Below are 24,999 nucleotides of genomic sequence, written 5' to 3'. Positions count from 1 at the left end.
GTAGGATGTAGACGTTAATCTGGGCTCAGAAACTAATTTCTGCACCATTAATAATAGAGATATATATTTAAATAAAAATAGTCTAAATGAAGAAAAATTAATAATATTTTATGTAATATGTGTAATTTAGCTTAAATTAATACCTGTTCTAAGGAATTACAGAATTTAAATTTTTAAAACAAATTCTCGGTCCTATGAATTGTATTTCATAAAATATTCTTGAAATTCTAGTAAAAATTGTTTCACTCTTTTGCGACAAAAAAAAAAGCGTTATGAAAATCTGAAATATTAATATTTTATAAATCCGCCATGTCATTTTAGACATTTTCACTGACCACTTTGATAAAGTAACCCAATCAGAGTCCGGAGTTTCTTTAAACCTGATTGGCGTAAAACCGTTTCCTGATTGCCCTAAAATAATGACAATCTTCATAATTCTGCCAGATTTGGTTGCAGAAAATTGAAGCATATTTATTAAATTTGAAATTTGAGTGTCAAGAATATTTTACTGAGTTTGGTTAATATTATTATATGGTTATATTACAATCGTATATATTATATAAAAGAATGCATAAAATTTAATTTTCGGAATATTTTCAGAAATATATTTGCTGATTGAAATAAAAATAAATAATTATTATTTATGTTCATTTAAATACATTTGGGATTAAAACGGATTATCGGATTGAGTCATGATTCACATAAATGTATGATTCTTCGTACAAAAATAGTATTCCTTTAAGAAATACCATAAAATAAAATAAAATAAATAAATAAAAAAAAACGTAGATCACATAATACTTCAGTGTTGAACGATTTTATTTTTTCTGCATTCATAATAAAAAAAAAACATGTTTGGTTTCAGCAAAAAGAAAGTTAGTTGATGTTCAATAATTTCTTTTTATAATTAAATCTGAAATTTTAGGATAGATGACAAAAAGGTAGGGAAATACAGATTACAATGAACAAAAAAGTGCAGGGTTTCTAGAATAGTATGATTATCGAAATTGGAAGCTTAAAAATATTTTGCTGAATAAACTATTAAGAAAGCAAGTTACATAAAATATTTAATTGAAAATTTAGCTATCATTAATTCAAAAAACTAGCTGGTCGCCAATATAATGTGATGAATATAAATGTGCGATTGTATTGATGTGCTGATGTTGGAGCTCTGCAGGCTGGACCGTTTTTTTTCTAATACTACCAGACTTTGTACATATACAGTGAGAGTATACATCTTAGAGCGATTTTTCAAAAACTTTAGTTAGAATTTTGACTAATTAAAAGTTAAGAGAAATATTGATGTTTTTCCGCGATAATATCCGAAAACATTAATGCAAAAATAAATTTTACATAATCTTAAAATTCAAAGAAGTATCTTTTCAATTACACAGTCCAGTCTGATTAATGTGACCACTGCCTACTTTTGATGTCAACGTTAAATAACCAATCGTAGAAGGCACGTGCTATCAGAAATTTGGTGGATATATAAAGTGTGTCGTAGGCATTTGGAAAATATTTCAGTTCTTGCAGTCATGAAGAAATGGGACGATTTATCCGACGTCTAAATGGCCATGATCATTGACTTTTGGGCCAAGGGTGGAAGCATTTCCGGCTAATTTTGTAAACTGTTCGTGGACCACCGTGCTAAAAACTATCAAAACTACTTTGGCACTATTCAAAATCAGCGACGTGGCAAATGTGGTGCACCACTGGCCATAGATGGCAGGGGAGGATGACTGCTGCGGATATGCGTTCGGGCGAATAGATGTGCAATTGTTGAGCAACTGACCGCCCAGATGGACCAAAGGGCTACCAACAGTATCGGTAACAACGGTTCATCGAACATTGCTGCATATGGGCCTCCGCAGCAGACGCCTGGTTAATTTTAATTCACATATGCTGACTGCTGTTCATCGGTGACGAAGGCTGGAATTTGCACACCGGTACCGCAACTGAACTTCCACTGAGTTGATACAGGTGGCTTTTTCCGATGAATCACGTTTTATGCTCCATCAGACAGATGGACATTCGCGTATACTGCATGAAATGTCTGAAGGCAAACAGCCTGTAACAATTGCCGTAAGTGTACAAATTGGAGGAGGGAGCGTTATGGTCTGGGGAAGGTTTTTGTGGTATTCTCTGGATGCACTTATCATTGAGGAAGGCACGGTGGATCGACACAAGTATGCATCTATAATTGCAGGACCATGTTCACCCCTGAATTGTTTTTCTTCAAGATAATAGCATCTACCAGTAGGACAATTCGGTGTGTGATAACGCTGGTAGTGCATGTGCGTGGCTCGAAGAGCACCAGAATGAGTTTACAGTACTACCTTGGCGAGAAAATTCTCCGGGCTTAATCCAATCGAGAATCTATGGAACCACCTCGATCGGATTGCTCGCACCATGGATCCTCACTCACTTAACCTATCGCAGCTGACCACGGCACTGGAGTTGGCATGGCTCAACATCCCAGTGAACACCTTCAGGAACCTAACTGACTATCACACTGCACATCTGAAGCTGTCCGCTATGCAAAGGGTGGTTATTCTGGATTTTGATAGTTTGTCACATTAATGTGACTGGACCCTGTATATCAGTGTAAAATATTGATGACCTGAAGGAAGTAATTCACTGATACCAAATAAACTAAGAAGAATAAACAAGATCTATGAAGGTGTGGAAATAAAAGCTATCTATGAATTTTCCGGAAAAAATGAAAAATTAATTAAGCAGTTAATTTTCATGATTGCTTCATTGCATTGGTTGTCTTAGTAGCCATCTTATTTTTGTAGTTTTTTTTTTTTGCCATCAGCAAATTGGTATTTTTTGTCGATATGAATGGGTACCTACTTGTTGATTACAACCGAATGGAATTTTAATATATTACCCTTTGCATTTTTAACAATGGAACGTATTATATAATATTCCAGTTGCCCAAAATGATCAAGATTAAATAAATTTAATCAACAGATATTTCAGTATATTTTCCATACAATTTCCCTGATCCATATTTTCATCTGAATTCGATTTAAAATTACTAAAAATTACTTACTATTTAAAATTACTTACTATTACCTTGGAAAATCAAGCATAAAATTAGAGTTGGTTGTTTGACTAACAAAACGGCAATCTCAAACTTCCCAAGTTTATACATTGAAATTATAATATATATCATCTTTCTGTACTATAAATGTAGCATTTAAATTCTAAAATGATCCTAAATTTCTTTTAAATTCTTTACCGAATTTCACCAAAATAAATAATTTTAAATGTTTGGAGTGAGGAAACATCTTTCTATACAAAATCTATTTAATACAAAGTTTCGAAAACATATTAAAAAGTTAAATTTATTCGATAAAAATTCATGTGTTTTGAGAAAATTAAACGAAAGAAATCGAATCTCTGGTACTAATCAACAAAAGGAAATCCTTCGTTTAGTCATATTTCTGTGTTACATTTATATAAATTTGATTTTGAGATAGAAGCAAAATAATTCTAGAAAACTCAAAGTGACTGGGGAAGAGAAAATAAAGCATATTGTATTATTTATTCGACTTCGTATAAAGATTCTCTCGCCCGATTCCGATTTGAAAAATCTAATATCCAAAAAAGTAATTTTCTACCCGAAACAGGGAACACTGAGAATAGACAGACACCTTTAATGTCAGATGATGTTAAACAGATCTCTATTCATATGTGAGCAAATAGAAAGAACATTACCGATAATGTTTAATATTATTAAAAGAAACAGAATTTGAGTATAAGGTTTCTGGTTTTAATTTAAATATTTGATAAATAATTGTGACAGGAGGATGGTTTTTGGAGTTATTGATTTTCTTTCCTTTGCTATTCCTTTTCAATAAAAACTGTATGAATGAAATTCGAACAGTTTTGTTTAGATTTTGTTTCAGCTGACTTATTTACATATCAAAGGATAGAAAAGTAAAATTATGTCAAAAAGGGAAGAGTTAGGGGAATGTTGGATTTGATTTCATGAATAATTTATAATTTTATTCATGACTGTTATGCAAATACTTTCGCTTAAAATTTAACATGCGTTTAGAACATGTGGCAATAGTTAATATTATTTTGCTTTAAAATTTATTACTTTATATTTTATTAAAAATTTTTAATGCTTGTAAATTACAGGGTGTCACCAAAGAGTGGAACAACGCTTTTTTTGTAAACTTTCAATTACAAAGCTTCATGAAAAGAAAAATATTTTTTTCTATTTTAATAATTTTTTGATTATTATTCTTTTATCAAATGACATTGCAATGAACTTTGATTGCAATGAAAATAATATTTAAATTATTAATAGAATTTAATCATTTATATATTTATATAATTTCTTGGCACAATTACTCTTTGCTGATATCTACTAGTACCATGTTAACTCACTTTTGTTGGTATTAAAATTTAGATTTCTTTAATGATGCAATCATTTTTCTTTATTGAATTTACACACACACACACACACACACACACACACACACACACACACACACACACACACACACACACACACACACACACACACACACACACACACACACACACACACACACACACACACACACACACACACACACACACACACACACACACACACACACACACACACACACACACACACACACACACACGCGATAAAACAGAAATATTTTTAATGTTTCATATCACGTTTATTATAAGATAATATTAAAATTATGTGTTAATTTTCTAATAGCTTTTCGTTTACTATGGCTGATGAACAATTTTAATTAAATTTATAATTTAAACAATATTATTTCAGTAGAAAAACGTGATCGTAAAGAGTAACATCTGAATTATCAAGTATTTGGATTTAAATAAATATCTTCAGAAACATTTCTGTTGAATTTAAACTGTTTTATTCTTCTGTATTTTTTTCAGGTTATTTATATATTTAAAAAAACAACTGAAGTACTTGTCCTCCGGCCTATGCCAATACAACAATTTATTCACTTTTTTATTTCACATAAGGCATACCTTTAGATACATCAACAATGGAGACTTACTCATCCTTTCCTGAGTATACCGCAATATTACATTTTAGGTAAAGTTTCTCAACTTTTAATAAACAGATCAATTTTGCCAATTTCATTTGCCTGTTTATTTTTTTTCATTAATGTAGCTTATTGTCGAAAGGCTCTATGGTTTTATGCAAATTGATAAATTTACAACAATAGTTTTTTGTTATGATAAACGCAGCTTAACAATATGACTTTGCTAAATAAATCCTATAAATTTGACGAGCGAGCTGCTCATCATTGAGGGCGGTTGTTACTTTTGATTTATAAAATAAGAATAAAGGACTAATTTTTATGAAAAACATTTCTCAAATAAATAAATAAGAAAATAAAACTACATTCCATGTAGGTATTAGTGAGTATGATTATTTAAAATGTTTGAACATCTGTTATTATGATATAACAAATTATACATAATTATCTTTGAATATGAAATGGAAGTATCTTATCGCAACAAATGAATGGAAATGAAATCTTATATATAGAACAAACGAATTAAACAGAATGAAAAGAATGTAAAATCAAAAATTTAATTGACAGCAGCATATCACTCTTCAACGTTTGCTTGATATATAACATAGAATAACATTGAGTTAAAGCATTTTTATTAATAAAAATTATCATGTATTCAGCCCTGCTCGGTATAAGGTCATTCTTGTTGTTATAATCATTAAATATTTATCTGTACATCAAGTGTGTTATAAATCATTTCACATAAAAGACATTTTCATGAATCAGGATAATGCCGAGGTAGTTTTCGCATCGCTGTCAGTAGAAAAGCTTTGTTTCCTCGTATCCAGATACGAACACACTCAGCTGTTTGTGAAAAGGCAGAATATGTTATGTTACGCTATTCTTTCATGATCTCATAAATAACAGGTGTTTCAACATAATTAACATAGAATGCTTATTTCTCTACCAGAGAGTCTAGACGGAAGGCCCATACAATTGCACAAATAAATAAATAAATTCACCCATTTTTCCTGTACATACACTTTGAATTGGAAAATAATTACATTTTCACCGAGAAAAAAAATAATGTTATATCCTTATATGCTTAAAGGATGAAAAGTTGCAAGAATTTAGAATAAAACTAATTTATAATTCAGTTATAACTATAAATTTTTTTTTAACAACACGATAGTAACTATTAAGTGTCATTTAAATAGAAATATATACAAAGTACTTACATTTTTTTTCAGAATTTTTTCTCCAAAACGTAATAGCATTAGGTTGATTGATTTGTAAGTTACTACCATTAGCACAAAATATCCAACAATATTATTATGATATTTACATCATGTTGGCCGGCATTAAGAATGTTACATAGTGGAAATATCGTAAAATCTCTTGTGCTAATAGGGACGAAATATATGTAACGCTTTTTATAAAGCACTTTAGACGTATTTTTTAAAATTAAAATCTGGCGAAATTAAATAACTTAAAATCTTGAATACCTTTTTTCCTTTAAGAATTTTAAAGAATTTCAGTGTGCACTATTTAGTGATTTGATTTATGATGATTTGAACTTCTCTAAAGAGGGTGATTACGTATTTTTAAAATGATTTAGGGGCCGTGTAAATAATGTTCGTTCTTATAGAGTTTTATCTGGGTAATGTTTGTCTCGTGATTCTTATGGTAAAAGGACTTTTTGTAGTTTCCAGACGTATTGATTTCCATTCCTCTACTACTATTTTTCAGAGCTCCTCTATTGTGTAGTGTTTGCTCGAAGAAAGAGCTCTTTTTATCAAAGACACAATAGTTCCATAAATGAAGAGCCAAGGGACTTTACAGAAATATGATGAAAAGATATACAGGATGATTATAAAAAAACTATCCCGATGTAAGAAACCATAACTATCACATCATTGCTAAGAACGGAATAAAATTTTGGTTGAAGGTATTTTGAGGTATGCGTTTAAGAATCATATGAAAAACAACAGTTAATCTTAAAAAGTTACGATTACAGTGATTAATTTTCACAATTTTCAAAGGACAACACCAACTTTTTTTTGGAATGTATTCTCCATAGCAAAAAATAAAACAAAACAATAGATAATGTTGGAAAGGTAACTATAGCATGAAAACCATCAGCACTTGACAGACTAAGAAAAGAAAGAAAATAACCAATAACAGCATAGAAACAACAGAAAATAATATTGTATTATGCATGAGAAATTTTTTACTTGACCTATTTCAACCACAATGACACTTGCAACTTGCAATGCGGCAGATGGAGCCTAGAACAAAAGTATGTGCCCTGCTGAAAGGCATCTGTTGAACTTCACATCTCTTTTAAGCACACCACAGTTGTTTTGTTTTTTCTTCTTAGTCTGTCTATCGCTGGTGGTTTTCGTGCTATAAATACCGTTTCAATGCGATTTTTTGCTTTATTATTTTGCTTTGGAGAACACATTACAATAAAAGAAGTTGGTACTCCATTTGAAAATTTTGAAATTTTGTCACTGTAACTGTAACTGTTAGAGCTTAACTATTGTTTTTTATATGATTCTTGAGCGCATACCATAAAATATCTTGAATCAAAATTATATTCCTTTCCTGTGAACGATATGGAAGTTATGGTTTCATATATCGGGATAGTTTTTTTTTTATAATCACCTTTTTCAAAGAATGAAATGCCATTTTTTTGAAATATGGCTTGTAGCTTTCTTCGCCTTGGAGAAATCTTACTCTCTGAAAGTCAATTGGATAATGAAGTGATGTTTCTTCTATAATTAGTGATCTTAAAACTTTCTCTTGATAGTACGCTAACATATTTTCCTATTCTTCTTACATTTAATTTCAATAGATGGAGAACCCAGCGACAATCATAAATCATTTACTGTAACTTCTAACCATTTCACTTTAAAAGTATTTGAAACAGTATGTATCTTTATCGGGTATTCGTTTGGATTCTTCTTTTGCTGCAGAAGCAAAAATTCAGTTTTTCAACTTGCCAATTAATAATGTTGCTTATTTTACACATAGAAATTTTATTAGCATGCATTTTACAACGCTTTTGAATTATGAAATATGAGTATTTCCTTTCAAAAAACGCAAACATAAAATATCCTTAATCCACAGCTTGTTTACATTCGAGCCTTTTGAAGAATGAATGAATTTAAAAGAATCAGACAGTATTTCTATATATCAAATAATAAGCAGAATACTAGAAACTTTAATTCTAAAACATTTGCTTTAAAAAAATTCTTTATCAAAATCGCGTGAAAAATGCTTAAATACTTTTTGTATTTATAACAAAAGCAATTACATGACTTTGTGTGAACTATTCTGTAATACTACTCCTGGCTCTATAGAGAAGAGACATCTAAAATTACCAATTGTATCATAAATATGCTTTACAAGTAAAGAAAGTGCATATTTGATAATTTTGAGCTATTTATATATTTTGTAGAAAGAATTTTAGTACTGTCATTGTCTTATATGTTGCTTTTAAATTCATTCTGTAAACCTTAATTTTCATCCTGGTAAAAACCAAAACAGAAAAAAAGATGATAGTTTTATCAGCATTAATAATGTCATTAATTCTGAATTATTTTAAATGTCGATAGAACTGTCAGCTAGATCACGTTTAGGTAGCAGGCATCCTCTTTTGAAAATAATGTCAAAGTTTATAAATAGTTATTTATTTTTTACCTTCGGATAAATAACAGCCTTTTGAAAATACTTATCCTTGAAGATATTTATCCTTTATTGTTTTTAATTTATGCTTCCTGTGTTCATAAATCATCGTTCAAAAGACATGAATGCCAGTTGACATCGCTTTTGAACGACTGTAGTAAGGTTTCTTCCTGTCTGAACTATGCAATTTTTTCTTTCCTGTGGGTTCATAATTTGAATACAAAATCAAATAGGATTAGCATTCTTTATAGGATAAAAAACATTTTTTTTCTTGGTTTCTTTCAAAATTAAATACGTTGAAGTTTTTAGTTATTATTGTCGAGATTAAGTCAATGCGTGATTTGGACGCGTAAAAATATATTTACATGCTTTCAAAAAATAAATAAATATAAATCTGCTATCGCAAATTTCAAGTTAAGATGTGAGAACATTATTATTTTGTAAGTCATTATTTTATTTTTCCAGCTGGTAAACAAAGTTTTGGAGCTCGGACGATTTTGAAATGAAATAACAGCTATGATGTCATAGTTCTACGTCAACCTTTTAAAAACGCATTTGCTGTCAAAGAAACATACGTAATAATAAAGCAATACTGGTAAAAGCAGGTCAATCTTTTAAAAACGTATCTGCTGTCAAAGAAGCATACGTAATAATAATGCAATACTGGTAAAAACAGGTAAAAAAATACATGCGATTAAATGATGATGATGAAAATTGCCATTTATGCTTTATTCATTGCCTACGTGATTTCGAGCTTCAATATTCATTGCCTATGCTATTTCGAGCTTCAAAACCCCCTAATCAAAACATCATGCTCTCACATGATAAAAAAAATCTAAATTACAAGGAAGAGTTGATGCCACTAAAATTTCTTTTAAAACATATTTTTAATGGTCAATCATAAAAGAATATTTCTCTAAAAATGCAAGTTTGATTTTAAAGATAATTTTTGAATAATGTTTGAACATATCTCGTATTCCAATAGACGTAAAAAAATAAGTAAGTACTGAGGAGTTTCATTTTTAACATCACAATTAATGCATTAAATGTAATCGAAATGTTTGTTTTATCGAATTTAAATGCTCTTTATTTAACTACTACAGGTCTACATGAGCCAAGAGGGGACAGAAAATTATTTGTTTTGTAACACGTTGAGTCTGTTTATTAATTCATTTTGGCAAAGCAAAACAATTTATTAAAATTTTACTTTCTAAAATTAAAACTAATTAGAATTGTATAGTATAAGGTTTTTCACAATTTTGTTCATATAAACTGAAAGTTTAGTGATTTTTTTTTCAAATTTTTTTATTTCAAAATTTTACAATGCTTCGTATAAAATTATTTTAATTTATCTAACATAAAGAGAAAATAGTAAAAACAATTAATGTTTTATAAAAAATCATTTGTCAACAAAATTACTATTATTGAAACGCAACGAATGTAGAAGAATTAAAGATCTTTAAAATTTATTTATTTCCTAATTTCTAGTTTTTGATTTACGATATATTATCCAAATTTTTTGGAATTTATGAAATCGATTTTTCTTAAAATTCATCAGATGGAGTCACTAATACAAAATTAAGTTATTTAGATTGATTAATAAATTATTCATTCTAAAATTTTAAAATATTGTATTATCATCGAGAGTATTAAAATTTACGAAGTTTCCCAATTTTTAGCACATCAGGAAGTGAATGAGAATAGATTAGAAAATTGTATCTTTGCATAAAAGAAGCAAAGAAAATGAAATAAAATTGTTTAAAAGCGGAAAGAAAATACTGTAAACTTTTTAGTTAATAAAACGAAAATTAAATATATTTTTAATTTATAAATATATATCAATCAATACTATCAACATTGCATGACTTTATCATCAATATATCAACACTACATGTCAATCAATACTGTATACTTTATTGAATATCCTTCAATACTACATTATTTTATTGAAGTTATTTTCTAGAATTTAAATAATAACCTTAAAGTGTTTAATGGGATCATTTAGGCAAATCATATTTATGTCATAAATTTATCATGACTATTTGCCCATTATTAAAGATTCGTTTGCTAATTGAATGATATTGTTACGATTAGCTTTTTTATTTCTTCCTTTCATGTCTCTGACAGTATTTAAATACGCCGGTAGGTATTTTATCATAAACACATATTATAATTACAGTGTAATCAACTAAACAATGTTTCATAATCAAAACTAAAATTTTCTTGTTGTTGTTTATAATGGCACTTGCCATGGACAAGCTCGCTGACGAAGTCAGCGATTTTAAGCCGAGGGTGCGTCTCTTGTTTTTTAGTTGCGCCAACTAGGGCCAAGAGTACGTCTTTGTTACTCATGCATCACATTCGCTTGCACATCCCCTTTTTACAGGGAGGCACATTCACACATCTCACAGATAGAACAGATGAAGAAAAACCTTGCAATAACCAGGACTCGAACCCAGGACGCTCAAATCACGAGGAAGACTTGCTACTCCTATGCCAGGATGCCGGAAAAATTTCCTTTCAAATTTTAATGGAATAAATAAGATGAATTTAGACGGAAATCAAGTGCATATAACTTGAAAAGAAGATCTTTTGCTTAAACTTTGAAAATAAAATTTTAGATTAAATATATTTCTATAAAATTACAATTATAGGGGAAAAATAATTTAGTGAAGATATTTGTAGATATTCCATATATATCTGAGAAAGGATATTTAGTGAGGACCTTTTTATACATTTCATGACACATTTAGTAGTTCCACCTTTATCTTTATGAAAAGATATATGTCTTGAAATGATGATATAAATGAGATAAAAGAGATGAATTGTTTTTTTAGAATTTTATTTTAAATACTATATATTTATCTTTCAAATGTTTCTTCATTAAAAGAATCCGTAAAAGTTGTTAGAAATTAAAAATTCAATTTTTTTTATCTCTTTAGATGAAATTTAAAAATTTAACTCATCTTGTCCTATTATATAAATGGATCTTTTTTAATATTACTTTAGTTATTCAAAACCTAAACCTAAATGCCAAGTCTTTCTTGAAAGCACTTTGCATTATGTTCCACCAATGAATTTTGCTTTATCATTACCACATATCTTCTAAAATTGGCAATACACTTTTAATTTGAGGTATTGCGAAAACCCACATGGGATAAAATCCGATGGAGGTGGGCCCATTCAATCTCACCTAGCTGTGAATTAGAATAATTTGGAAACATTTCCCAAAGAATTCAGAATGAATATTGGGAGATATTGCTCAATGATTTCGTCTTGCTGGAATCATTGAACTTCCAAATTATGATTGTTGACTGGCTCAAGGATTTGTGGACGAAGAAAATCAATCTTCAAGGAATTCACAATAATGACCTGGTGTAGAAGTTACATTTTGTGTTTGGAAAAATGGCGTCTTAACTCGTTAAAGCCGTGTTACCCATATTCTCGTTAATGCCGTGTTACCCATATTCTCGTTAATGCCGTGTTACCCATATTTGATGAGAATAGAATACCCATTTCTTTAGTTTTTATTTCCTTGTTTTAACACATTGATCATTGCGTGAATCACACGTGATTCACAGTGATTAGCATTGTGAATCACTTTTACGTTAGTCGGGAGCAAGCAAACTGTAGCCAAATAATGTAGAATTTCGCCAAATTTCTTACGCCAAATTCGCGTTTGGTTCACAATTGGCGACATTTGCGTCCGGCTAATGGAAAAGTACCCACGTTTACTATGTAATTAGATATTCTCTTCTCTACTACAGTTAAAAATAGTAAAGAATTAAGAATCTTATTAGATAGTGGTCCGAATCACAGGTTACATCATGGCAACAAGCATGTTAAAGAAAAGACTTGACGAAAGCACTCATCTGATGTCCATAGGGTAAATCACTGCTGATCATAGACAATATCTGCACCCCTCCCCCCCCAAGTGGGGTGATCGAAATCAGAGGAAATATAATGAATAAAAGGGGGGTTTGAAAATGTCATGATCTCACGCATCTAAAGTGACCACGCCCTCTACCCTATTATCGGATCATGGCATAGATCGAGAAACACCCTCTATCCTGGATTTATACGCATAAATAATTAATGATCTATTTATCAATTTTATTTTCCTATTTGTATTTATATTTAAAAAGATATATTTTTCATTCTAAAGAAAGGAAATGAGTGAGAAAAAATCTGCTGCATATAACTAGAACGCTTCTCTGTCTTTGGAAATGGATTTGCCATTCTCGTTGGTGCGCATGCGCATAGCGAAGGGTGAGGAGATAAAAACAAGTTTGCTGAATTTTTTTAATTAGTAATATTGGGTAAGCGAATGAAAAGTTTTTGTTATTAATGCCTTGTAAAATTTTTAATAAATAGTTTATTTGAGAAACTTGAACAACCTATTTATTTCTGCATCCTGGGAATTCTAATGTGGTTAAGTAGATATAAGTATTCACCACAAACCTTATATCTAAAAGGCTTTTCAATGGGCCACTGAAAATTTACCTATTTCAATAACGAAATTTCATACAATTTTTTTTTTTCATATTTGATTTAAATTTTGTTGATAAACGAAGCAAAACGAACATAGTCAAAATTTAATTCTCAATTCAAACTTTCGCTTTCAAAATGACCTTCATTGAACTTGATTTGTTTCAAGATTGTGTGGATGAAATTTTATAATCGACTTTTGACTCATTTCCTAATGTATAAGAGGATTAAAATTTGACACACTTGCGTATTCTCGATGAAATATTCTATTTTCATATTTTGTCACTGACTGGGGCACTACATGCTAAGGAATTTGAGAAACAGTAAGTAGATCAAAAGATTAAATACACACAATGCTTTAAGAATGATAAAAAGATTGATCTTTCCTTTTTTGCAATTTTAAGATGACATATATAATCAGGAAATTTATATCTATATTTTATGGCTGATATCCAAGTAATTTTAAAGATATTTGAAATTTTCTATATTCTTTCAATCTCAACATTTGATTAGTTGACGAGTTGAGTATGATTTGTTTCGTTTTCATTTTGAATCCTTTTTGTATTCTTAAAATCAATTACATTAAATTTAATTTATCAAAATAAATTCTTAAAATTAAACTAGTTTTGAAAATTAAATGGGATATTCATGAATAAATCAAATTCTTAGATGATACGATCACTGATTTCACTTTTCACTAATCAAATCTGTTTCTTATTAATCTTCTACTTTCTTTTTGAAATATTTGCTTTACTACTTAACTAATATTCGTAAAATTGTCTTTTTAAAATTAATATTAGTTTTTAAACAAAGTTTTTTTAGAATACTTTCATTAAACTATATCATTGTGAATACTGAAAACTTTGTTTATAAATGTATATTATTCAGATCTAGTTGTACAATACATTTATTAACAAATATCAATTTTTTGAGTATAATATTTAGTATATATATCACAGTAGTATATATATTTATCTCTTTAATATATATTTTTATATATTTCAGAGTATAATGTTGGAACCTTAAAAAAAGTACTCGAAACAATTCAGGATGTAAATCTCCTTCCTGTTAATTCTTCAAATCACTGATTATAGGATAGCTTATTTTCAGAATGAAATCAAGCCAATGCAGTACAATGTCACACACATGCACGCACGCACGCACACACACACAAACACACACGCACTAAATGCAGTACAATGTCACACACACTACTTAAATTGCGCCGATTTAAAATTGAGAAGAAATTACGATGTGTTTAATTTTAATTTGCGCTTATATTATCATTCATTTGTGTAAGCTCTTTATGTTCAAAACTTTTATGAAAATATTGTTTTTATTAAGCTGATAATCTGTCGTCGTTAACTTAGTCAAATTATGCAAAAACATGGTGTTTTTGATTAAAAAATGTATAGTTAATCATATGGAATTAAAGTAGTATCCTAGTCCATTGTGTAACTTAAAAAAAAGCATACTAAAGATTACAGAACAACAAGCATTATTACTTTTTGTTTCATGCCTGTACAAATTTTAAACGTATTTTTCTCAGACTTAATTTTTGTTTTATATAAGTGGTTTCCTTACCCAATGATTTTATTTCTGATCAGGGTAGAGTCTTGAAATTTTTATTGGGAACTTTAAATATCTATACTGTAAAAATCAAATTGGATTTAACTTTAAAAGTTCAGATTTATTTTTTAAAAAAATGCTAAATTTAATGTTGCAGAATTTTTCATAATTTTTTTTGTAGATTTAGTTACAAAAATGATCATAAAAATTTATTAAAGAGTCATTCTTTTTTATATTCAATATTACATATTGTATGAAACCTTCTAAAATGAATCACTTGGGATAACTAAGAATATTAGAGAAATATATATTTTATATAAATTAAAAAACTTCAGAAATTGAAATTTTTGCAAATTTTAAAATAATAGCTCTTGCTAAATGGACTTTTATATGAGAATAGTTTAGTGATATAACATGAAAAAAGTTATTTTTAATATTACTCTATCCAAAAAAAAAAAAAAAAAAAAAAAATGAAAAAGGTTACCGTGTTTTTTTAAAAAGATTTAAATAAGAGAATTTTTGCTCTTTTGTCCAGTAATAATGGTATTTTAAGAATATTTTAAATCTAATTTATTATTAGAATTGTCTTAATATAAAATATTTTATATGAGTTATGTAACTTACTTTCTTTTCATGTACCGAGGTGTGTTTGGGGCACTGCAGTCTTCGCTGTCTATAGTACCAGTTCGGTCTCTGTGGTTGTGGGTTTTGGGCAAAGTCATGACGAGATAAGGCCCCATAGGAAAATCTGACTTCACACCATTTGGAACTTGAGAGTAGTAGTTAAACCCATTTACTGTTGAAATTTCCATTTTCCCAGATGGCATCTGAAAAGAAGTTTTTTACACATAACATAAATGTAACATATAAATGAAAAATGAATCGTATATCAATAAGAAATTAAAATTCCACAATCTTTTTATTTGTAACAGATATTAAACGTTTAAACGTTGAGGTGCTATTTTGAAGAATGCACCTGAAACTTGCGCATAAAAAGATTGAAATCAACTTTGAAATTCAGTAATTTATTTTTTCACCTAAGGTATTTACTTTTGAAATCAAAGTCATTTGCTAATGTAATTTTTTATTTTAATAGATGGTAGCTGAAAAAAGGAATTTTGCACAAAATATAAAATACAGATGAAAAAAAATGTACCATAGGGTACGATTCTGTTTTAATAAATAATAGCAAATTAAAAGTCCAAATTTTCTTTCAGATACTGAAAATTTAAGATTTGGTAACTCATCATAGAAAATTCATTTGAAACAAACATATAAAAATTGTTAAAATAGACTTGGAAATTCAATAGTTTAGTAGTTTCAGTAGTAAATAAAAAATATTTGTCGTTGAAATTTCCTTTTTTTTTATTAAGTTGCTTCAAATAAGTAACTTTAAGCAAATTATAAAAGAAGCATCGATTTTAAGAATGACCCCTAGATCGCTATGCTGTTTGATTAGGCAATAACAAACTTATTTATAATTCTAGGGAAACTGATATTTCATAAAACATATATTTTAGGCAGATAATATGCCAATACTAGTAGGAATAATCTTCCCAAAACTTTCTTGTATATTCTGTAACAAAAGAGTTATCACTAATCCACTGCAAAGAATTATGGACCATGGGTAAAGCAAAAAATGCCTTGCATGGACTTGGCGTAGAATATTAAAAAAATTATGAACCTTAGGCGTGAATTCAGCATTTCTGCTGAATCTATCATGTGATCCTTGGAGAGTTTTTTGATGTTTAATCTCTGTCATGCGATTAATATATTCGAAAATCGAATTTGTGTTTTAGATGCCTTTTCCTCATCCGACTGAAATCAAGATTCGGCACATAACTACAATTGCAGTCAAAAATCAGAAACCAAATTTGATATATATAATTGCGTTTACATTCTTCTGAAAATACAGATAGACAGACTATTCATCCTTTATTGGATTTGGCTCAAAATGAAATCTGATAGGTGTCTACATGGATTTTATTCAGTTAGCTCTTCACGTTTTTGTAATTATCAAATTATCTTATATTCGGACAGCTGGGAAAATATACTTTCTCAGAGTGGATTTTGCTCAAAATTGGTACAAGGACCCTATACCAAATTCCATCCATCTAGTTCAAAAGGATTTTGGGCTATCATTGTCACTGATAAACAGATGACAGATTTCCAAAAATATAATTTTTGAACCCAGAGTGGTCTAAAACGTGGTGATGCATCAAAATCTCGTGTTCGAATTTTTTGACGGCTATAATACTTTCTATATACATCACATACAAAAAAGTGAAAAAGCCATGAAGCTAAATCATCGAACTAATCCTATTGAAGATATTTTATTTTCCAGATTCTGGCTGTGAATAGATGGATATAAGATGAAAAATGAAATCATGAAAATGATTGGTATTGGAAGTATGAAAAATGATCAAATAAAACTTCATTTTTGCATCACTACAAATGAAGCATAACTTTTCTATCAATATTGTTGAGCAATTTATCACACTTACCTTGGCGGGGTAATCCATTTTCCAAAACGGACATCTTCTACTGAGCCAGATATAAAAAAGAATCAACATGGCTGCAGCGGAAAAGAGAACAGATGCAGCCACATAAAAGAAGACAGAATTCCTCGTAGCATAGAGTGCCCCGCACAAGATGAGTGCCACGAAGATGGAACACAATATCACGATGGTTATCAGAAGCACCCTGCGTATGAGAGCGCTGCTCCGTACCTCCTTGCTACAGAAGTAAGGAGAGCGGCGCGATATTTCTGTTGACAGTTTCTTATCCATTATAATGGTGACTTAAGTGTCTTTTTGTCTTCTAGCAGCATCCTGGAGACAGTTTGAATACTTAGCAACTTCTAGATGAAATCGTTTTGTCCCCATTTTGCTGCTGCCAATTTAGTTAACCTATAAATAGAAAAATATAGAGTTAATATGATACCTTAGTTTTGAAATTATATGGAAACTTTAAATATTTATATTTAAGACACTGAGAGAAAATTCTAATTTCCAATGAATGAAATGAGTTGCTTTTTTGCTTACTGAACTCTGAAAGTATTACTCATCTCCATTTTTTTAAGAATTTGACATTGAGATTCACTACTGATATTTTAATTTCTATAAAATGAAAGGTCTTCTGTCTATTGAAATATCATTATATCACCGATTTCTATGTCTTAAAAATCTGACAGAGGAATTCACTGGATGTAAATTTTAACTTCTAATGAATAAAAATAATTACTTTTTGCTTAAAGAAGTATCAGTCTGAAGAAAATATTCCCCGACAAGATTTTCTGTCTCATTTTTAACTTCAATATAAAATTCTAATAAATCATTTTAAAGTCAAAATTTTTTTAGTAGAGAAAAATAACCACTTTTAGAATATTAAAATTCAAAGCATAAATATATATATTACAGAATGTGATATAAAAAAATCTTGATAAATAGATTAAAAGAATTAACTAAAGATCTGGATTCGGTTAGAATTTCCATTTATTAAAAAAAGAGAAACATGGGGGAAAAAAAGTAACCGAAAGAAAACTGAATCTCTAATATACGTGGAACACTGCCTTTAACGAACAATTGATTCTTCAATACACTTAGTTGCTTTTTTACTACATTTAAACCTCTTTTTTTAATTTTTTACTTACTATCAACAAATTACTTTTAAACTTCAAATTGTGAGAGAATGTTTAAATTTCAAATTGTGAAATCATTAAGTGATGCTGTTTTAGTAGCCTAACACTTATTTTATTTATTGAGTACATTTATGCAACTTTAAGGGTGAAAAATAACTTTGCATTAAAAATATAGTTATTTTAACGAACATTGTGCGTTGCCTTATGTGTTGTTGTGACTTCTCTTTCTCATGCAATGCTAGATAATTAGTGATCCCACTCAGACCTACATAAAATTGCTCTGATTGGAACTTGTTTTATGCGTCATGTAAGTGATGAGAAAAAAGCAAACTGCAAAAAATAATAGTTTAAATTTTGACCACTAGATGAAATTTTTCCTTCAACGTAAAAGTTGTTATGAAAATTAGGAACACTAAAAAATGCCATTAATTAGTGCCTTAAAATCATTCTTTATAGAAGAAAAATCGTGCTTTACTGACATTTTTTAAAAATCAGAACTGCAGTAAAGGTTTAGGTATACTGACACAATATCAACATTTGAAAAGTTTGAAGAAAGGGTCTATCTAAAAGAAGGGACTGAAAAAGATAATTACTAAACATGAAGAGACTGGTGAGTTGAATGTGCTGTCAAGAAGAAGAAGGAAATTAATTTCCAATAAAACTGTAACAAGAAGAAGTTGAAAGAATGTCTGGCACCCAATATTATTCTATAAGTGCTCTAGCCGTATCACGTGATTTGTCTCATCCTTAGTTTACGGTAAGAAAAGTATTGTGATCTGTTTTGAAGTGGTATTCATATTAGAACAACATAGTGCAAATACTACACCTTCAAGACACGGGACAACGCATTAATTTTGTTTACAAGTTTCTGGCCAGAATAGAGTTGGCAAAGTCACAAACATCGATAGTCTATAAGTGTTTGCAAAGTACAGGCTTTGGATCATTTTGTGGTTAGATGAAGCAGATTTTATAGTAAACGAAGCAGTGAATACTCAAAACTTTTATATAAGAGATACTTCGCATTCTAGCTTGTGCATGATCAGCTTTTGGATGTTGCTTACAATATTGTATGGCATGGTTTTACTTCTGATTTTATTCTTGGCCCCTTTTTTCATTGTGAAGTACACTTTTCAAAGACCTAATTGGTGTTATATTGCAAGCTGGCAATATTGCGAACTTCTGTGGCAGCAAGTCATTCCTGTCTTACAAAAGCGTGAATGCTTAAGGTCTACTTTTTCCATGGTAGATAGTGTAGAATCAATGTTGCCCAACAAGTGAAGAACTTGCTTCGGGAAGATCAGATAATTTCGAGACATAGTCTGACAATCTTGTCTCCTCATTCTTCAAACTTGAAACCCTGTGATTTCTGGTTGTGGAAAGTCCAGAAATATCGTGTCCATGGAGAAAGCATACAGATTTTGCATGAACTAAAAACAAAATTAACACATCAAATTGCTGCAATTCTTCAAGAAACACATTGCTCTGTTGTTGAACAAGCTATGACTCTACACTTTGAACGCATGACTGAAATTGTAAAAAATGCATGTGAAACAAGTAATGTGTTTAATAATGTTTTGTGTTCCAAATTTGTATTTTTTACTCTTTATGCGTCATCGTTTCACTTAGTGGTCAAAATTTTAATTACGAACTTTTATAGCGAATTTATTTTTCCTATGGCCAAAAACTGTATGCTAAATTTCACCATGGTCCAAATAACATATATATTAATTTTAAAAAAATGCATCAAACAGAACAGTTTCTGCATAATTTTGAATAGGGTCAAATTGTTATAACCACTCTGCAGATGTGGTTGATTGAAATATTAAAATGATGAAGTGCATTTTATATGTCTTATGTAAGCATGGCCAACAGTAAGTCAACACATTTAAAAAGTAATGAAAAAAGATTATATAGTATACAACAAAACAGATTATTTTCGAATACGTCTTCATCTTGAGGCGATGTTTTATAGGTTAGGTAAAATAAAATGATATAATATAATAAATGCTTATTTGATTTCGTTAAAGAATATCGAATTTCGCTGGAATATAGAAGGTATTTTTGAAAATAATGCACAGAAGTTTAAAAAGAAATTCAAAATTAAGGGTAGATTTGAATGGCAAATAAACTGATATCAACGATTTTTTTTTTAATTTTAAGATGGCAGTTTTTTTAAAAAATATTTTTTGGAAACTTGATTTTCGGTGAGTTTAATTAAGAATTAATTCTCCTAAAAATTAAGCGAGAATTTATCGCTTAATTTTTAAGGGAATTAATTCTTAATTAAAATGAAAACAATTTTGTTCCGAATAACCCATTTTTACTTTCTAAAGTGTATTGTGCCAAATTTAGTAATTTATGCTCCAAATTTGGTAACTCTAGATTTAGGACAGATCCAAATTTGGCGGTTCTAGAATCTTTCTCTCTCTCTCTCACACACACATCGGATGCGCATTCATTTTAATAAGTAGCAACATTAGGATCCCAAATCATGGATGCATTGAATTTTCTTTGTTTAGTAATCATTAATTTAAATTATGTATAGGTAAAATATTTCATTGCTTTTTTGAATTATTTTTAAGTATTTTACCGAATTAAGAAAATAATACATTTTTTTGTTGGTTTAAATACAAGTAAAAACCATACACTGACAAAATGTTTTTATCATCTGATAACTGATATTAGACAAAAATGCTGCATCTCGGACTCACAGGAAATGAGCTTTATAAACAACATTTATTTCCCTTATTTCACGTCTAGCGTTCTTTTATGCATTAATTTTACTTTGAATGGAAGGATTTAGTTTGGTTTATGGTCTACCATTAACTGTATTTTATCCATCTTCGTAGCTAAGCCAAATCTTGAAGTTTTATGATTGGTTTTTATGGTATTCCTTTTTTGTAAACAAAAGGACACTTCATGCTTGTTGTTCAAATTTAATCGGTGTTAGTTTTCGATAAAATATGCATGTTAGAGCACTTTAAGTACTCATTAAATTTCTTCGGCGTCAATCCATTCTCTTATTCCGCCTTTATAGCCCATTATTTCTATCGATTCGTCTTTAAATGATATTTTATGTGGCAATATGCATTATGCTAATAGGGTTTTCAAATTTATTTTCTGATGTTTTGAATTTTTATACGGATGATACTTTGATGATGAAAGAAAAACTGAAAAATTTCAAGAAGTGAGAATACGAAATTTCTGCTATCAAGGTAAGGCTATTTTTAGACATTAGACGTATTAAGACGTATTTAGACGTATTAACATTATGCAATGGAGTTTTCGCAATGACTTTAAGACACTCTTGCTGAAGATGTCATAAATGTTAATAGAGTTTTAGTGGCAAGACTTCAGATTCGAGACTCAATTTAAGCTCTATAGATGGCGGGACATGCTAAATTTAATTACTGCAGATGCAGTTTCAAAGATATTGATTCACCATCGTCCTTTTTATCTAATCACTATTCAAAATTGCGAAGTTCGTTTACTAAATAGTAGTAGCGTGTAATTAAAATAAACCACTGATGCTTAATCTTAAGTAGGCGTTCTGATAATTGCAGATATAATAATTCTAATTTTATGCAAATTTTTGATTGCTTTAGTAAGAAGAAATATAAAAAAAATATTCAAATCAATCTGAGTTGGAAGTTTATTTTCAAAATTAGATAATCATACGAATGTGTAAAAATAATATGGATAGTTGTCCACATACTCAATTCAACAACGGCGTAAAAAAATAATATTTTTATTTAAAAAGCATTGACAAAAAGGTCTTTAGCTAGTTAATTGAATATATAATACTATATATAAATCTCGTGAACACAAAAAGAAATACAGTCCGCACGTGCATTGCATGATTAATCCGCTGTCACGAGCAAGCAGTTTCAACCGCGACATCCGCTTAATGAAAGCAGGATCACCACAGTTCTATATATCAGCCGTTAAGTATTTTAGAGATTGAACTTATGGATATCCAATTTTCATGCTTGTTTCATAAGACCTGAAAATTACCTATGAAATATTTTTTGTTAAAAAATAGAAAGCTGAAATGCAAATCATTTGTAATATTTATCACAATGTATCTGGATATAAGCATAATATTTTAGTCCCATTAAAAATTTGTTTAACTAGTTGGAACCTGATGAACTTCTTGCTGCAACAGTGTATTTTTTCAGAAGCAAAAATTTCTACTTGATCTTTTATAAATAAAAGTCGCATTGCATTGAGTTCAATGAAAGATTATTAAATACACTTTTAATAAAGGTAATATAATTATATTTTTGAGAATTTCTTAATATTGCTACAACAATATGCTTTTTAGTATTTTAATTGCATAATCTGAACAGCAACATATAACTTAGTAAATTAACAGAATTGCTCGTAGCTGCATTGACCTTTGATCAATGCTTTCATTTACTAATCGACGAACATGCTATGCTAATTATCATCTAATGAGACATTATGTCAGTACTTATTGCAATAAATAATTGCTCTTTGATCAATGCTTTCAATATCTTACCGTCAGATATGCTATGCTAATTATCTATTGGAAAATTATATCAGTATTCATTTCAATAAATAATTAAGGAATATTATTGGTAAAGAGAGGTTTACCATTGATCCAATATCAGCTTGTCAAATTTCTCTTATTAATCATAATGAATTGAGTTTGAAGTAATTAATAAGACGACAGTTTAACAGTTTCTTCTAATGAGACAAAATTCACAAATCGAATTACGCTCCTTTATTGATCCGAGCTTCTTAATTTAATTTTGATGAGTATCATTAAGCAATTTTCACTATCGATAACATTTAAAAGGCGATTAGTTTCCACAATGATTACATTTGGACCATTTACTTCATTCTTAATTTATCGTCTCTTTATTTATTTTTCATATCTTTGTCCAGAAAATCTATCTTACCATGAAAAAATAAATCTTACCAAGGAAAAAAAAATCATAAAAATAAAGATGGCCAAGAAAATGGAAAACAAATGAATTTCGCCAAGAAAATGGGTCCCATCTGGGCTTCTAAGTGTTTTTATTTAAGGGAAACAGAAACAATTTGCTAACGCAGACTGTGATTATCGATCGCCAAATAGTTTTGAAGCCACGCCCGTCTGCAATCAGAACCAGGTGCAATTTACTTTAACATCAGTTTTCTCCCCCCATATTGTCTGTCACATTAAAGAGCTGCTTTTAACCATTGATCGATCCTCTGGCAAAACAGTTATTATCTTTACCCGATAACAGACTCAATTTCTGTCGTGCTCAGTGAACTGTAAATGGAATTTATGGCGCTTTTAATTTTTCTAAAACGATAAAAAAGTAAATAAATTATCCATTAGATTTAGTTTTCATACAGCATATTAAGCAATTTATTTTCTTAACATTTTTTTATACTATTTAATTAAAAGTTTTATGTCAGAGGCTATTTGTTAAATAATGTGAGAGAAGCAGTTGACAGCTGCCGTATTGTCAAATATGTATTAAAAGCACGTACAATTGATATACATCTTTTAATAGGACATTGATTTATATGAAGTTATATTACAGTACACTCCTGAGTATACGACTTAATGTGACGGAAGGAATGGCCGGATAATAAAAAAAGCCGGATAGGTTAGAATTCTGTGAATTCCTTTCTTTGCCCACCAATACCAGAAGACAAAGTTTATATCCAAAACTCACTATTATAATCCCTATTTTCTTACTTCTTATTGAGTACTAAGTACTTATCTCAATGTGAATGCAGTCGCTGCCCAAGGAATCATAGAAGCAGTTGCCCGGGAACGTGGCGAGTTTAAATAGAAAGCTTTGTACTGGTATTTTATATAATTTTATATACTTCACTGAAGGTTTCAAGAATTTATTACAGAAAAAATAAGTTAAAGGATATAAACTGTTCACACTTTAACATAAATTCTGTAATGCCCAACTTAAATGCAGGAAACATAAACAAAGCAATAACGTAAATTCGAGGTCTGATTCTTAAGAAAATTGGCTCAAACTGATTTTATTGTTTCCTGATAAATGATTACACAGATATGAAAAAGTAACCCTGAATCAAAACTTTTTTTCGAAAACTAAAAGTCAAAACAAAACAGTTTTTAACATTTAAAGAGTCAAAATTAAACCATTTATAGGTTTTGAAGAAATTTTTAATAGATGACTTAACTGACGCCTTGCCTTCCTCATTTAATTACGATAAAAGAAAACTTGACCGGATAGTACTGAAGCCGGATAGTTGCGAGCCGGATACTCGAGAGTGTACTTATATAAAATCTCCATAAACAAAAATTACATTTTTTTTTAACTTAAAAAAATAGGCAAAAGATATACAAAAGAGAAATAATTTTCACAACTGTTATTCATTCAATAGAAAAAATATTGAGAAAAAATGTCTGGTATCAGTGCTTATATTTTATTTAAGTATCTTTTAAGAAATTATATTTTTATTCTGGATATTGAACATAGAACAATTATTTAATTTTGAAGAGGAAATTAATTCATTGTGAATTCTATTTCATTTCAAATGAGATAAACCAATGAAGGATCCAGGAATTCCCCGTATTTAGGTATATCATGACCTTTCATCAAG

General features: G+C 29.5%; 1 protein-coding gene across 2 annotated transcripts in view; it reads right to left on the bottom strand.

Annotated features, from left to right (window-relative positions):
* LOC129966742 (uncharacterized) overlaps nucleotides 1-24,999 on the bottom strand; it is a 62,559-nt gene that overhangs the window by 11,013 nt on the left and 26,547 nt on the right. For both annotated transcript variants that reach the window (XM_056081293.1, XM_056081294.1), the window contains exons 2-3: nucleotides 17,261-17,665; nucleotides 15,381-15,583 (exon numbers count right to left, since the gene is read on the bottom strand). In XM_056081293.1, coding sequence (XP_055937268.1) covers nucleotides 15,381-15,583; nucleotides 17,261-17,545 — 488 coding nt within the window. In that variant the 5' untranslated portion in view covers nucleotides 17,546-17,665. The remainder of the gene's footprint in view (nucleotides 1-15,380; nucleotides 15,584-17,260; nucleotides 17,666-24,999) is intronic.

The sequence above is a fragment of the Argiope bruennichi genome, chromosome 4 (genome assembly GCF_947563725.1).
Source record: "Argiope bruennichi chromosome 4, qqArgBrue1.1, whole genome shotgun sequence".
In the NCBI taxonomy this organism is placed as follows: domain Eukaryota; kingdom Metazoa; phylum Arthropoda; class Arachnida; order Araneae; family Araneidae; genus Argiope; species Argiope bruennichi.
This window is presented reverse-complemented; position numbering and strand designations above follow the sequence as displayed.